The 13,159-nt window shown below is 32.3% G+C and overlaps 1 protein-coding gene across 1 annotated transcript in view; it reads right to left on the bottom strand.

Annotated features, from left to right (window-relative positions):
• The window catches only part of shank2b (SH3 and multiple ankyrin repeat domains 2b), a 123,880-nt gene that overhangs the window by 43,588 nt on the left and 67,133 nt on the right, over positions 1 to 13,159 (bottom strand). Inside the window, exons 12-13 of the mRNA XM_067379460.1 lie at positions 10,072 to 10,229; positions 9,447 to 9,560 (exon numbers count right to left, since the gene is read on the bottom strand). Coding sequence (XP_067235561.1) covers positions 9,447 to 9,560; positions 10,072 to 10,229 — 272 coding nt within the window. The remainder of the gene's footprint in view (positions 1 to 9,446; positions 9,561 to 10,071; positions 10,230 to 13,159) is intronic.

Raw genomic sequence — 13,159 nt, 5'->3', positions numbered from 1 at the left:
AGAGACTTCAGCAGAATACTTGTGTGGTTGCTAACCAGCCGATGCTGGATTTAACCACATCCGAATTTGAACACTGCACTAGATCGTCAACTTTCAAGGCTATCCAGCAGCGTATGGATGGGTATGTGATGCATTTTAGCTAGTTGAAAAAAAAAAAAAAAGAGCGTTTTGCGCAACGTTCTTCAAATGATGTGATTAAAATAAAGCAGAGAGCATCGCCATGGGAACAGAATTACTATTCCATAAATCAATGAGAGAAATCAGCTGTCCTTGCAACTCTTCGAAGGGCTTCACTCATAGCGTGCATTGTAGTAGCTGTGGATTTCAAGGCTACCAATGGCTCCCATCACAACTGAGCATTTCTCACCTTTTCACACTGCCATCCTGCTCCTTTTGCAACACTAGCAAACATGGATGGATTCCAAACGCCTCAGGTGACACTTATACCAAAGATAGCAAGCATTTTCACTTCAGATTACTGCAAAAATGTGTGCGAATTGATCAAATGTGTTGCAACAACTCAATTATTGGCCATAGCATGAAGAATAAATTGATACAGGCAAAAGATTGAGTTTGGCTAACAAATACGTATTTGGATCAATGGTGTGACATGCATTTTTCCTTCTGATTCATTCAAATATATATAAAAAATTGCAATTCACACATACAATAGGTCAAATATAGCTCTTATATGATGAAGATGTTTTATTTTAATGATGAGCATGTTTTTAATTTATGACCAACAATTTCATGTAATGCAACCAATATGCAGAAAAGGGTGAAAACAATTAAAAAACAGTAAATGATATCATGGGAAGGACCCCTTCAGAGCCTTATGACTGTCAAGGTCAACAAGTTTATTAAAATACTAGATAATTTGACTTTTTTTATGACGAGGCAAGGTTAGTTTATGTTCTACAATGTCATGTTATAAATTGCATGTTACCTTGGAAAATATATTTAAAAACGTTAATCTTTTAATAATTACATAATTATTTAATAATTATCATATGCAATTTTACTTGATGGTTACACCACATGACATTCTTAAAGTCATTAAATTGAAAGCTTTCTTGAAAATGGTATAAAGAAAATGTTTTTGCACATGCATTTAAAACTAGACTTTTCTTTGACTTTATCGTAGATGCTCGTATTTGTCATTGAACCAAATTTCTCATCAGCTATGCAAGAATTATTGAAACTGAAATTGTTAAAATTATTGAAATTGTTTAATGGTGATTTATGGAAGCTTGTTTCGGCCACAAAATTAAAAAAATTAAAAAAGGTAATGGCAACTTTTTATCTCACAATTGTGAGTTTATTTCTTGCAATTCTGACTTCTTTTCTCAGTTATAATGTCAGAACTGCGAGATCTAAACTCATAATTGTGAGAAATAAAGTCAGAATTGCGAGTTTTAATGTCGGAATTGCAAGATATAAACTCACAATTGTGAGAAATTAAGTCAGAATTGCGAGTTTTAATGTCAGAATTGCGAGATATAAATTCACAATTGCTAGTTTTAATGTCAGAATTGCAAGATATAAATTCACAATTGCGAGTTTTAATGTCAGAATTGCGAGACAAACTCAATTGCGAGTTATAATGTCAGAATTGCGGGATATAAATTCAATTGCGAGTTATAATGTCAGAATTGCGAGATATAAACTCAATTGCGAGTTATAATGTCAGAATTGCGAGATATAAACTCAATTGCAAGTTATAATGTCAGAATTGCGAGATATAAACTCAATTGCGAGTTATAATGTCAGAATTGCGAGATATAAACTCAATTGCGAGTTATAATGTCAGAATTGCGAGATATAAACTCAATTGCGAGTTATAATGTCAGAATTGCGAGATATAAACTCAATTGCGAGTTATAATGTCAGAATTGCGAGATATAAACTCAATTGCGAGTTATAATGTCAGAAATGCGAGATATAAACTCAATTGCGAGTTATAATGTCAGAATTGCGAGATATAAACTCAATTGCGAGTTATAATGTCAGAATTGCGAGATATAAACTCACAATTGCAAGTTTTAATGTCAGAATTGCGAGATATAAACTCAATTGCGAGTTATGTCAGAATTGCGAGTTATAATGTCAGAATTGCAAGATATAAACTCACATTTGCGAGTTTTAATGTCAGAATTGCGAGATATAAATCCACAATTGCGAGTTTTAATGTCAGAATTGCGAGATATAAACTCAATTGCGAGTTATAATGTCAGATTTGCGAGATATAAACTCACAATTGCAAGTTTTAATGTCAGAAGTGAGAGATATAAACTCACAATTGCGAGAAATTAAGTCAGAATTGCGAGTTTTAATGTCAGAATTGCGAGATATAAACTTACAATTGCGAGTTATAATGTCAGAATTGCGAGATATAAACTCAATTGCGAGTTATGTCAGAATTGCGAGATATAAATTCACAATTGAAAGTTTTAATGTCAGAATTGCGAGATATAAACTCAATTGCGAGTTATAATGTCAGAATTGCGAGATATAAACTCACATTTGCGAGTTTTAATGTCAGAATTGCGAGATATAAACTCACATTTGCGAGTTTTAATGTCAGAATTGCGAGATATAAATCCACAATTGCGAGTTTTAATGTCAGAATTGCGAGATATAAACTCAATTGCGAGTTATAATGTCAGATTTGCGAGATATAAACTCACAATTGCAAGTTTTAATGTCAGAATTGAGAGATATAAACTCACAATTGCGAGAAATTAAGTCAGAATTGAGAGTTTTAATGTCAGAATTGCGAGATATAAACTCACAATTGCGAGTTATAATGTCAGAATTGCGAGATATAAACTCAATTGCGAGTTATAATGTCAGAATTGCGAGATATAAATTCACAATTGAAAGTTTTAATGTCAGAATTGCGAGATATAAACTCAATTGCGAGTTATAATGTCAGAATTGCGAGTTATAATGTCAGAATTGCGAGATATAAACTCACATTTGCGAGTTTTAATGTCAGAATTGCGAGATATAAACTCACATTTGCGAGTTTTAATGTCAGAATTGCGAGATATAAATCCACAATTGCGAGTTTTAATGTCAGAATTGCGAGATAAACTCAATTGCGAGTTATAATGTCAGATTTGCGAGATATAAACTCACAATTGCAAGTTTTAATGTCAGAATTGAGAGATATAAACTCACAATTGCGAGAAATTAAGTCAGAATTGCGAGTTTTAATGTCAGAATTGCGAGATATAAACTCACAATTGCGAGTTATAATGTCAGAATTGCGAGATATAAACTCAATTGCGAGTTATAATGTCAGAATTGCGAGATATAAATTCACAATTGAAAGTTTTAATGTCAGAATTGCGAGATATAAACTCAATTGCGAGTTATATAATTTTTAATGAATTGCATGTTACCTTGGAAAATATATTTAAAAACGTTAATCTTTTAATAATTACATAATTATTTAATAATTATCATATGCAATTTTACTTGATGGTTACACCACATGACATTCTTAAAGTCATTAAATTGAACGCTTTTTTGAAAATGGTATAAAGAAAATGTTTTTGCACATGCCCTTTATCGTAGATGCTCGTATTTGTCATTGAACCAATTTTCTCATCAGCTATGCAAGAATTATTGAAACTGAAATTGTTAACATTATTGAAATTGTTTAATGGTGATTTATGGAAGCTTGTTTCCGCTTCAAAATAAAAAATTAAAAAAGGTAATGGCAACTTTTTATCTCACAATTGTGAGTTTATTTCTTGCGATTCTGACTTCTTTTCTCAGTTATAATGTCAGAACTGCGAGATCTAAACTCATAATTGTGAGAAATAAAGTCAGAATTGTGAGTTATAATAAATATAAAGGTAGGCTATAAGCGAATTACACCACGGTCGCATGATTTCAACGTCACAACCACTAAATTTCCAACAACTCTCTCTGAGTCTTTATCTAAAAGCGTTTTTTAGTTTAAATTAGAATAGTTTGTAAGAGTGCAGTTATACCGTCATTTTCAAGGCATGTAACAGCTTTAAAAAATCACGGGTAGGTTAATGCATTTTATGCCTTAGAATAAAAAGTGAAAGTATCTTGAGCTTGTGTTAACCACAGACATTATTTCAGCCATTTAACCAAAAACCCATTCAAAAAACCTAACGAATTTGGGATGATGGAACCGGAAGTGCTAAAATCCTAACTCGGTTCTGGGTTTTGGCCTACAAAAATGCGTCATGGTTCCACCACTCTATTCAGTTCAGAAAAACAGCATTAAGGTTAGCCATACAGATGCAGAAGAACTTACTGTGCAACAGCAGGACAACCTCAAGGCAAATGTCATGTTTCATCACATGACGGGTGAACTTAGAGCTTACAGTCTAAGAGCTGAGTCAGCCAGACTCTCTCCCCGAGTCACATGGGCCAAAGCCTCTCGGCCAATGACAGCTGTCGTTCACCACACCTCCATTCTGCTCGCCACATGCTGTCGTGAACAGCTCTCCATTTGTTTCATGTAGCTGCCAATAGCTGTCTTACTGTACATGGTCATAGCCAACAATCTGGACCACAGCAGAGAATTATGTTTGATATTTTAGACTAAAGTGTGACTGTAGATTAACAACAGGATTCAGATAATTACGTTGTGCGTAATTATGTCAAATGTGAGTGCAAAGAGATTTACTGTTGCTTTATACAGTGTGTGCATAATTATTAAGCAAGTCAATATTCTGAATGAATTTCTAGCGCATTTTAGCAATTCCAAACCACATCAAGCATAATAACTACCAGCTTGTGATACTTATTAAAGGTGACCTAGAATTAAAAATTGAATTTATCTTGGCATAGTTAAATAACAAGAGTTCAGTACATGGAAAAGACATACAGTGAGTCTCAAACACCATTGTTTCCTCCTTCTTATATAAATCTCATTTGTTTAAAAGACCTCTGAAGAACAGGCGAATCTCAACATAACACTGACTGTTACGTAACAGTCAGGATCATTAATATGTACGCCCCCAATATTTGCATATGCCAGCCCATGTTCAAGGCATTAGACAAGGGCAGCCAGTATTAACGTCTGGATCTGCACAGCTGAATCATCAGACTAGGTAAGCAAGAAAGAACAACAGCGAGAAATGGCAGATGGAGCGATAATAACTGACATGATCCATGATATCATGATATTTTTAGTGACATTTGTAAATTGTCTTTCTAAATGTTTCGTTAGCATATTGCTAATGTACTGTTAAATGTGGTTACCATCGTTTCTTACTGTATTCACGAGACAAGACATTCGTTATTTTCATTTTTAAACACTTGCAGTCTGTATAATTCATAAACACAACTTCATTCTTTATAAATCTCTCCAACAGTGTGTAATGTTAGCTTTAGCCACGGAGCACAGCCTCAAACTCATTCAGAATCAAATATAAACATCCAAATAAATACTGTACTTACGGAATTAGATATGCTGCATGACGAACACTTTGTAAACATCCATTTTGAGGGTTACATTAGCTGTGTGAACTTTGTTTATGCTGGTTAAGGCAAGTGCGAGCACCGGGGGAGGGGAGTACGAGATTTAAAGGAACCGCGCAGCCTGAATCGGCGCATATTTAATGATGCCCCAAAATAGGCAGTTAAAAAAATTTATAAAAAAACTAAGGTATAGTTCACCCAAAATTTAAAATTCTGTCATTAATTTCCCACCCAAACCCAAGACTTTTGTTAATCTTATGAACACAAATTAAGATCTTTTTGATGAAATCTGAGAGATTTCTGTCCCTCCATTGACAGCTACGCAACTACCACTTTGAAGCTTCAAAAAGTTCATAAAGAGATCATAAAATAAATCCATATGAATTGAGTGGTTTAGTACAAATTTTCTGAAGAGACTCAATCACTTTATATGATGAACAGATTGAATTTAGGCTTTTATTCACATGTAAATATTCATCGACTCATATCAGTTAGGGTAAACGGAAGCTCAAGCATGTTAGCTTGACGTACGAGAACCAATCGAGGTTCATTCTCGTGTGTTACACAGAACGTTTGAGCTTCTGGAAGAGCTTTGTTCTTGCGCATCGAGCAGGTTCTGAGCTTCTGTTTATGTTTGCTGATTGTTTAAATGTGAATAAAAGCCTAAATTCAATCTGTTCATCATATAAAGTGATCAAGTCTCTTCAGAAAATTTGGACTAAACCGCTCGATTCATATGGATTAGTTTTACGATCTCTTTATGTGTCAAAGTGGTAGTTATATAGCTGTCAACGGATGGACAGAAATCACTCAGATTTCATCAAAAAGATCTTCATTTGTGTTCCGAAGATGAACGAAAGTCTTACGGGTATGGAACGACATAAGGGTGAGTAATTAATGACAACATTTTTATTTTTGGGTTAATTAACCCTTTTTTAACCCTTCTCAAGCTGTTTGTGTGACCCTGATTCCCCAATACATTTCTTGTCCAATGGTCATGAATCAATTTAGCAATTCCTATAACATTACGTATTATATATATATATGTATATATATATATATATATATATATATATATATATATATATATATATATATATATGTATATCACTATATACACTGTATATTACTATAAATGATTATATACAAAATGAATATTAGGTATTAACATTGATGTGGTTTGAAATTGGTGAAATACGCCATTAAAAAAAATATGATTCGACTTGCATAATTATTATGCACACACTGTAAAGGCTCAGATGGGTTTGAATGAAGAAAACATCTAAACGCCTCTATGACACTTGCACCACACACACATACAGGGCTGCAAAACGCACAGTAGCTGCACTGATGTGGAAGGCATTCATTTGGCCCAAAATAACAACTCTCAACAGAATGTTGCCCCTGGCCCCTTCTGCCAATTTGCACAGTGAATGTTGAGTGCACACACCACAGCTACACAACAGCCAATGATTGTACTCACAACTAAAAGGAATAATTTTAATTTATCAGACATTTGCACTAGAGCAGTGCTATGATTGCTGTTAACAGCATTTCTGCCCTCTGTCCAATTTGGATATAAAGCACAAATTCTCAGGTGCTCATTCACAGCTATGGTTGACAGATGAACTCAAGCATTTGATCTGAGAGGTGGACGCGTGCGCTTTGTGGCCTAGTTGCAAATGAACACTAACTGTATTAACAGCCTGCTATTGCCGCAAGGCTTCTCACATATTCTGCGGGTTATCAGAGCAGTGGAGAAGAATAGTGAAAAGAGACACAAAAGGAAGGGGGAAAGTTTTTGTCCCCCTCATCTTCACAATCATGTAATCTGAAATGTAGACTTTATTTGTGATCGTCCACCCAAAATGAAGATTCTATCATCATTTATTCACCTTCATGTTGTTCTAAATGCATATGACTTTCTTTCTTCCGTGGTACACAAATGAAGAAGTTTAGCAGAATGTTCATTCTGCTCCTTTTCAAACAATGAAAGTAAATGGTGAACAGGGGCTGTCAAGCTCCAAAAATGAGAAAAAGACAGTAAAAGTATCATAAAGTAGTCCATTTGATTTATGTGAAGCCATATCAAAAGCCATAAGAATTTCTGAAAAGACCAAAAATTGAATCAATCACAGATTATTCACCTCCATTTCAGCGCTAAAATCTCATTTGAGGTATTGTCAATTCAATATGCTGTACGAATATACTTCATGAAAGGTTTGATGTCACTGATGCCACCATTTCTTTTGTACACAAAACTATTGTACAGCTTTAGAAGACCTCAAAAATAGTGCACAAGTGGAATGGACTACTTTCGTTTTATGAAACAGAGCAGTGTGAACTGTTTGAACAGTGTGATTCTGTTTTCCACTAATGTAAGACATCTTTCTGACATTTATGACTGAAGTCACATGTTTGGAACAGTGCTGTTATTGTTAACTAAAACTAAATAAAATAAAAATCATTTCTGCGAATTGAAATAAAGATGAAATAAAATAAAATATAAACATTAGATGGAAAAGTTGTTTTGCTAATGTTAGGCTGAAGTTTAAGCTGAAGTAGCAAAATGACTAAAAATTGAAATAAAAACAATTTCAAAATACAAAAATATACACTAAAACAACAAAAAAAAACTCATAATGTTCATAAGGTTAATGAATACTATAATAGTGAATATGAATAATGCTAGAATGGAACAACATGAGGGTGAGTAAGGGTATGTTTACATGACAACGTTGTCAAAACATGAATCCGTGATAATGACTAAAAACTCTGTATTATGCTGCCAGGCCAGTAGTTGGCGATGTCACTTTGTAAAGAAAAACTGCGCGTCTTTAGCCTGAACACATAATATGCATTCGCATGATGTCACCGTTTTCACAAATTCGCATTTGTAAGTTTACATAGAGAGATGACAACGGTATCATTTTCAAAAACCTGCTCTTTGAATCCTGTTTTCAAACGTTTGTATTTTCAGGCCCCCAAAATGCCATTGTCGTGTGAATGAACAGCCAACACGCATAAAAAGTTTCCATTTTTAGTTGAAAATGGTTTGTAAACGGCCCCTAAGTGTCAGTTTTGGGTGTACTATTTCTTTAAAGGGTTAGTTCACCCAAAAATGAAAATTCTGTCATTTATTACTCACCCTCATGCCTCATGTTCCACACCCGTAAGACCTTCGTTAATCTTCGGAACACAAATTAAGATATTTTAGTTGAAATCCGATGGCTCAGTGAGGCCTGCATAGGGAGCAATGACACTTCCTCTCTCAAGATCCATAAAGGTACTAAAAACATATCTAAATCAGTTCATGTGAGTACAGTGGTTCAATATTAATATTATAAAGCGACGAGAATATTTTTGGTGCGCCAAAAAAACAAAACAAAATAATGACTTATTAAGTGATGGCCGATTTCAAAACACTGCTTCAGGAAGCATCGGAGCACAAATGAATCACTGTGTCGAATCATGATTCAGATCGCGCGTCAAACTGCCAACGGCTGAAATCACGTGACTTTGGCGCTTTGAACAGCAGATTCAATACACTGATTCATTTGTGCTCCGATGCTTCATGAAGCAGTGTTTTGAAATCGGCCATCACTAAATAAGTCATTATTTTGTTTTTTGTTTTTGGTGCTCCAAAAATATTCTCGTCGCTTTATAATATTAATATTGAACCACTGTACTCACATGAACTGATTTAAATATGTTTTTAGTACCTTTATGGATCTTGAGAGAGGAAATGTCATTCCTTCCTATGGAGGCCTTACTGAGCCATCGGATTTCAACTAAAATATCTTAATTTGTGTTCCGAAGATTAACAAAGGTCTTACAGGTGTGGAACGACATGAGGGTAAGTAATAAATAACATTATTTTCAATTTTGGGTGAACTATCCCTTTAAGTTCAATGTCAGTGAATGAGAACATGTTGAACGCGTGTGCCAGTGTGTGTTTGTGTGTACACACTCACATGGCCTGTCCTCGTTGGGTTTGCTTGGGATCTCTTCCACACATTCTGCTGGGAACCAGCCTACATTCCCTCGGGCACTGCCTTCCCAGAATCCTCCTTCTCCAATACTGAGAACTATAGAGAAAGTCAGCAAAAAATACATAAAACACTGTTCTCACTATTTACATACTGCATATATTGTGCAGTCCTAAATATGACACCAGGAATTATACAAGATTATTTTCATCATTCTCCACCTGACTGATTCTAACCACTTCACTACCGATGTGTATAAACATACACATGCCAATTTAATATATCAGGCCTATGATGATTTTATCCAGTGAAGTCTTCACTTTTATCCATTGAAATCTCTCTAGTTCATCTCTTTCTGTTTGAGAAGTGTTGCTAGCTCTGGCCAGGCATCGCCTGGTGCCGAAGGGCAGAATCTGTGAATTCTTGTTCTCCATATGGCAGGAGAAACTGCACTCCCTGTTACAAACCAGCTTTTCCCGTCATTTGGTCCACACACACTTAAAAATGTCCATATTTACTATCAATAACATATGGCTTAATTGAGTAAAGTTAAACTGAAATGTATTTTCACCATATTTTTACATAACGCTTTTTTTAGAAAGACATTTACCTTTCACCCTGTCGTTCTTGTACAAAGCTATTTCGCCCTCGGCCTGAGGTTGGTAAGACTTGACCACCACATAATGTCTTCCTGGGACAGCACTGTACAGCTTGCGTTTGGACCCTGGGGTGTCCATGCCGGAATAGGCATCCCTGTTGGCACGGGGACTGGGAATAAAAGTAACATTATCTGAATATTATCTAAACAATATTATTCCATAATATTTCATAAAAAATAAAATAAAAAATTATATATATTATATATATATATATATATATATATATATATATATATATATATATATATATATATATATATATATATATAACATATATTAAAATATTTAATATTATTTAAAATATTAAAATAAAAAGTTGACAGTTTAATCGCTGATTTTAAGAGGTGACAGTGTCTAGCAATGTCTGTGGTAAGCATTGAGGCACACTAGGATACTAGACCACAGCTATTAAAAGTAAAAGGGCTCCCTCTGCTGGATAGACATCATAAATATACATTAAAGCCAAGATGTGCTTCTAGACATGTTTCATACAAGCACAGATTTCGACTCTTGCCCTGGGCCAGGCTGAATCATTAACTTATCCAGTGACGGCTCACAGGAAACATCACCTCTATAAAGCAGCTGAGTCCTGTCCTAAGGTGACTCTACCCACTCAGAAGGAGCAGATGGCTCCTATCCAAAAAAACTTGTTCTGCAGAAAAATGCTGACATTAAGGACTCAACAAAAAACAGTCCCGACGATGTTGTTAATGAAGGTGTTAATGAGGGCGCGATGGAACTAAAAATAACGTAACTCTCACTGCAAAAGAACATCCAGTTTTCGATGATGACATGCATAATCTCGGAGGCACATATTGTTATTTTCCATGCAGGCCCAGCTTCACAGAGAGGCTAGAGGATGGCCAATTGCAAATCAATTTCAGATGGCTTTTATATATATATATATATATATATATATATATATATATATATATATATATATATATATATATATATATATATATATATATATATATATATATATATATATATATATATATATATACAGTACAGTCCAAAAGTTTGGAACCACTAAGATTTTTAATGTTTTTAAGAGAAGTTTCATCTGCTCACCAAGGCTACATTTATTTAATTAAAAATACAGTAAAAAACAGTAATATTGTGAAATATTATTACAATTTCAAATTACTGTTTTCTATTTGAATATATTTCACAAAGTAATTTATTCCTGTGATGGCAAAGCTGAATTTTCAGCATTTTCAGTCTTCAGTGTCACATGATCCTTCAGAAATCATTCTAATATGCTGATCTGCTGCTCAAGAAACATTTAATGTGTACAATTGTACAAAATATTTGTGTACAATATTTTTTTTCAGGATTATTTGATGAATAGAAAGTTCAAAAGAACAGTGTTTATCTGAAATCTAATCTTTTGTAACATTATAAATGTCTTTACTGCCACTTTTGATTGATTTAATGCATCCTTGCTGAATAAAAGTATTAATTTCTTTAATTTCTTTTCAAAAAATTAAAAATAAAAATTCTTACTGACCCCAAACTTTTGAACGGTAGTGTATAATGCTACAGAAGCTTTGTATTTCAGATTAATGCTGTTCTTTTGAACTTTCTATTCATCAAGGAATCCTGAAAAAAAAAAGTACACAACTGTTTTCAACATTGAAAATAATCATAAATGTTTCTTGAGCAGCAAATCATCATATTAGAATGATTTCTGAAGGATCATGTGACACAGAAGACTGGAGTAATGATGCTGAAAATTCAGCTTTGCATCACAGGAATAAATTACTTTGTCAAATATATTTAAATAGTACACAGTTATTTTAAATTGTAATAATATTTCACAATATTACTGTTTTTTACTGTATTTTTAATTAAATAAATGTAGCCTTGGTGAGCAGAGGAAACTTCTTTCAAAAACATTAAAAATCTTAGTGGTTCCAAACTTTTGGTCTGAACTGTATATTATATATATATATATATATATATATATATATATATATATATATATATATATATATATATATATATATATATATATATATATATATATATATATATATATATAAAATAATCATGTATTTTTTTTTTTTTATTAAAACAGAAAAAACAGACGTTTTGATCAAATTTTCAAAAGTGGAGGACGGCCAAATGCAAATCAATTTCAGATGGCTTTTAAAAATAAATAAATAATAAAATAAAATAAAATAAAATAAAATAAAATAAAATAAAATAAAATAAAATAAAATAAAATAAAATAAAATAAAATAAAATAAAATAATCATTTATTTAAATTTTTTTATTATCAATACAGAAGAAATAGACGTTTTGATCAAATTAAAAAAGTGGAGGACGGCCAATGCAAATCAATTAAATATAATAAAAATAAATTAAAATTATATTTATTATTATTATTATTATTATTATTATTAAAACAGAAAAAATAAATGTTTTGGTCAAATTAAACATCTACGATGCAAATCAATTTCAGATGGCTTTTTAAAAAAAATAAAATAAAATAAAATAAAATAAAATAAAATAAAATAAAATAAAATAAAATAAAATAAAATAAAATAAAATGTATTTTACATTTTTTTTATTAATACAGAAGAAATAGACGTTTTGATCAAATTAAAAAAGTGGAGGATGGCCAAATGCAAATCAATTAAATAAAATAAAAATAAAATAAAATAAAATCATATTTTTATTATTATTATTTTTTTTAAAACAGAAAATAATTATTTTTTTTGTTCAAATTAAACATCTATGATGCAAATCAATTCCAGATGGCTTTTAAAAAAAATAAATAAAATAAAATAATTTTTTCTTTATTATTATTACTATTAAAAAATTAAAAAAAAGTGGAGGATGGCCAAATGCAAAACAATTTCAGATGACTTAAATAAAATAAAATAAAATAAAATAATGTATTTAATTTTTTTTAATTAAAACTGAAGAAAAAAAAAAAAAAAAAAAAAATATGTTTTGGTCAAATAAAAAAAAGTGGAGGATGACCAAATGCAAATCAATTTCAGATGGCTTTTTAAAAATTCATTAATT

This window comes from Chanodichthys erythropterus, chromosome 24 (genome assembly GCF_024489055.1).
Source record: "Chanodichthys erythropterus isolate Z2021 chromosome 24, ASM2448905v1, whole genome shotgun sequence".
In the NCBI taxonomy this organism is placed as follows: domain Eukaryota; kingdom Metazoa; phylum Chordata; class Actinopteri; order Cypriniformes; family Xenocyprididae; genus Chanodichthys; species Chanodichthys erythropterus.
The sequence above is the reverse complement of the archived record's forward strand: the minus strand, read 5'-3'. Positions and strand labels throughout refer to the sequence as shown.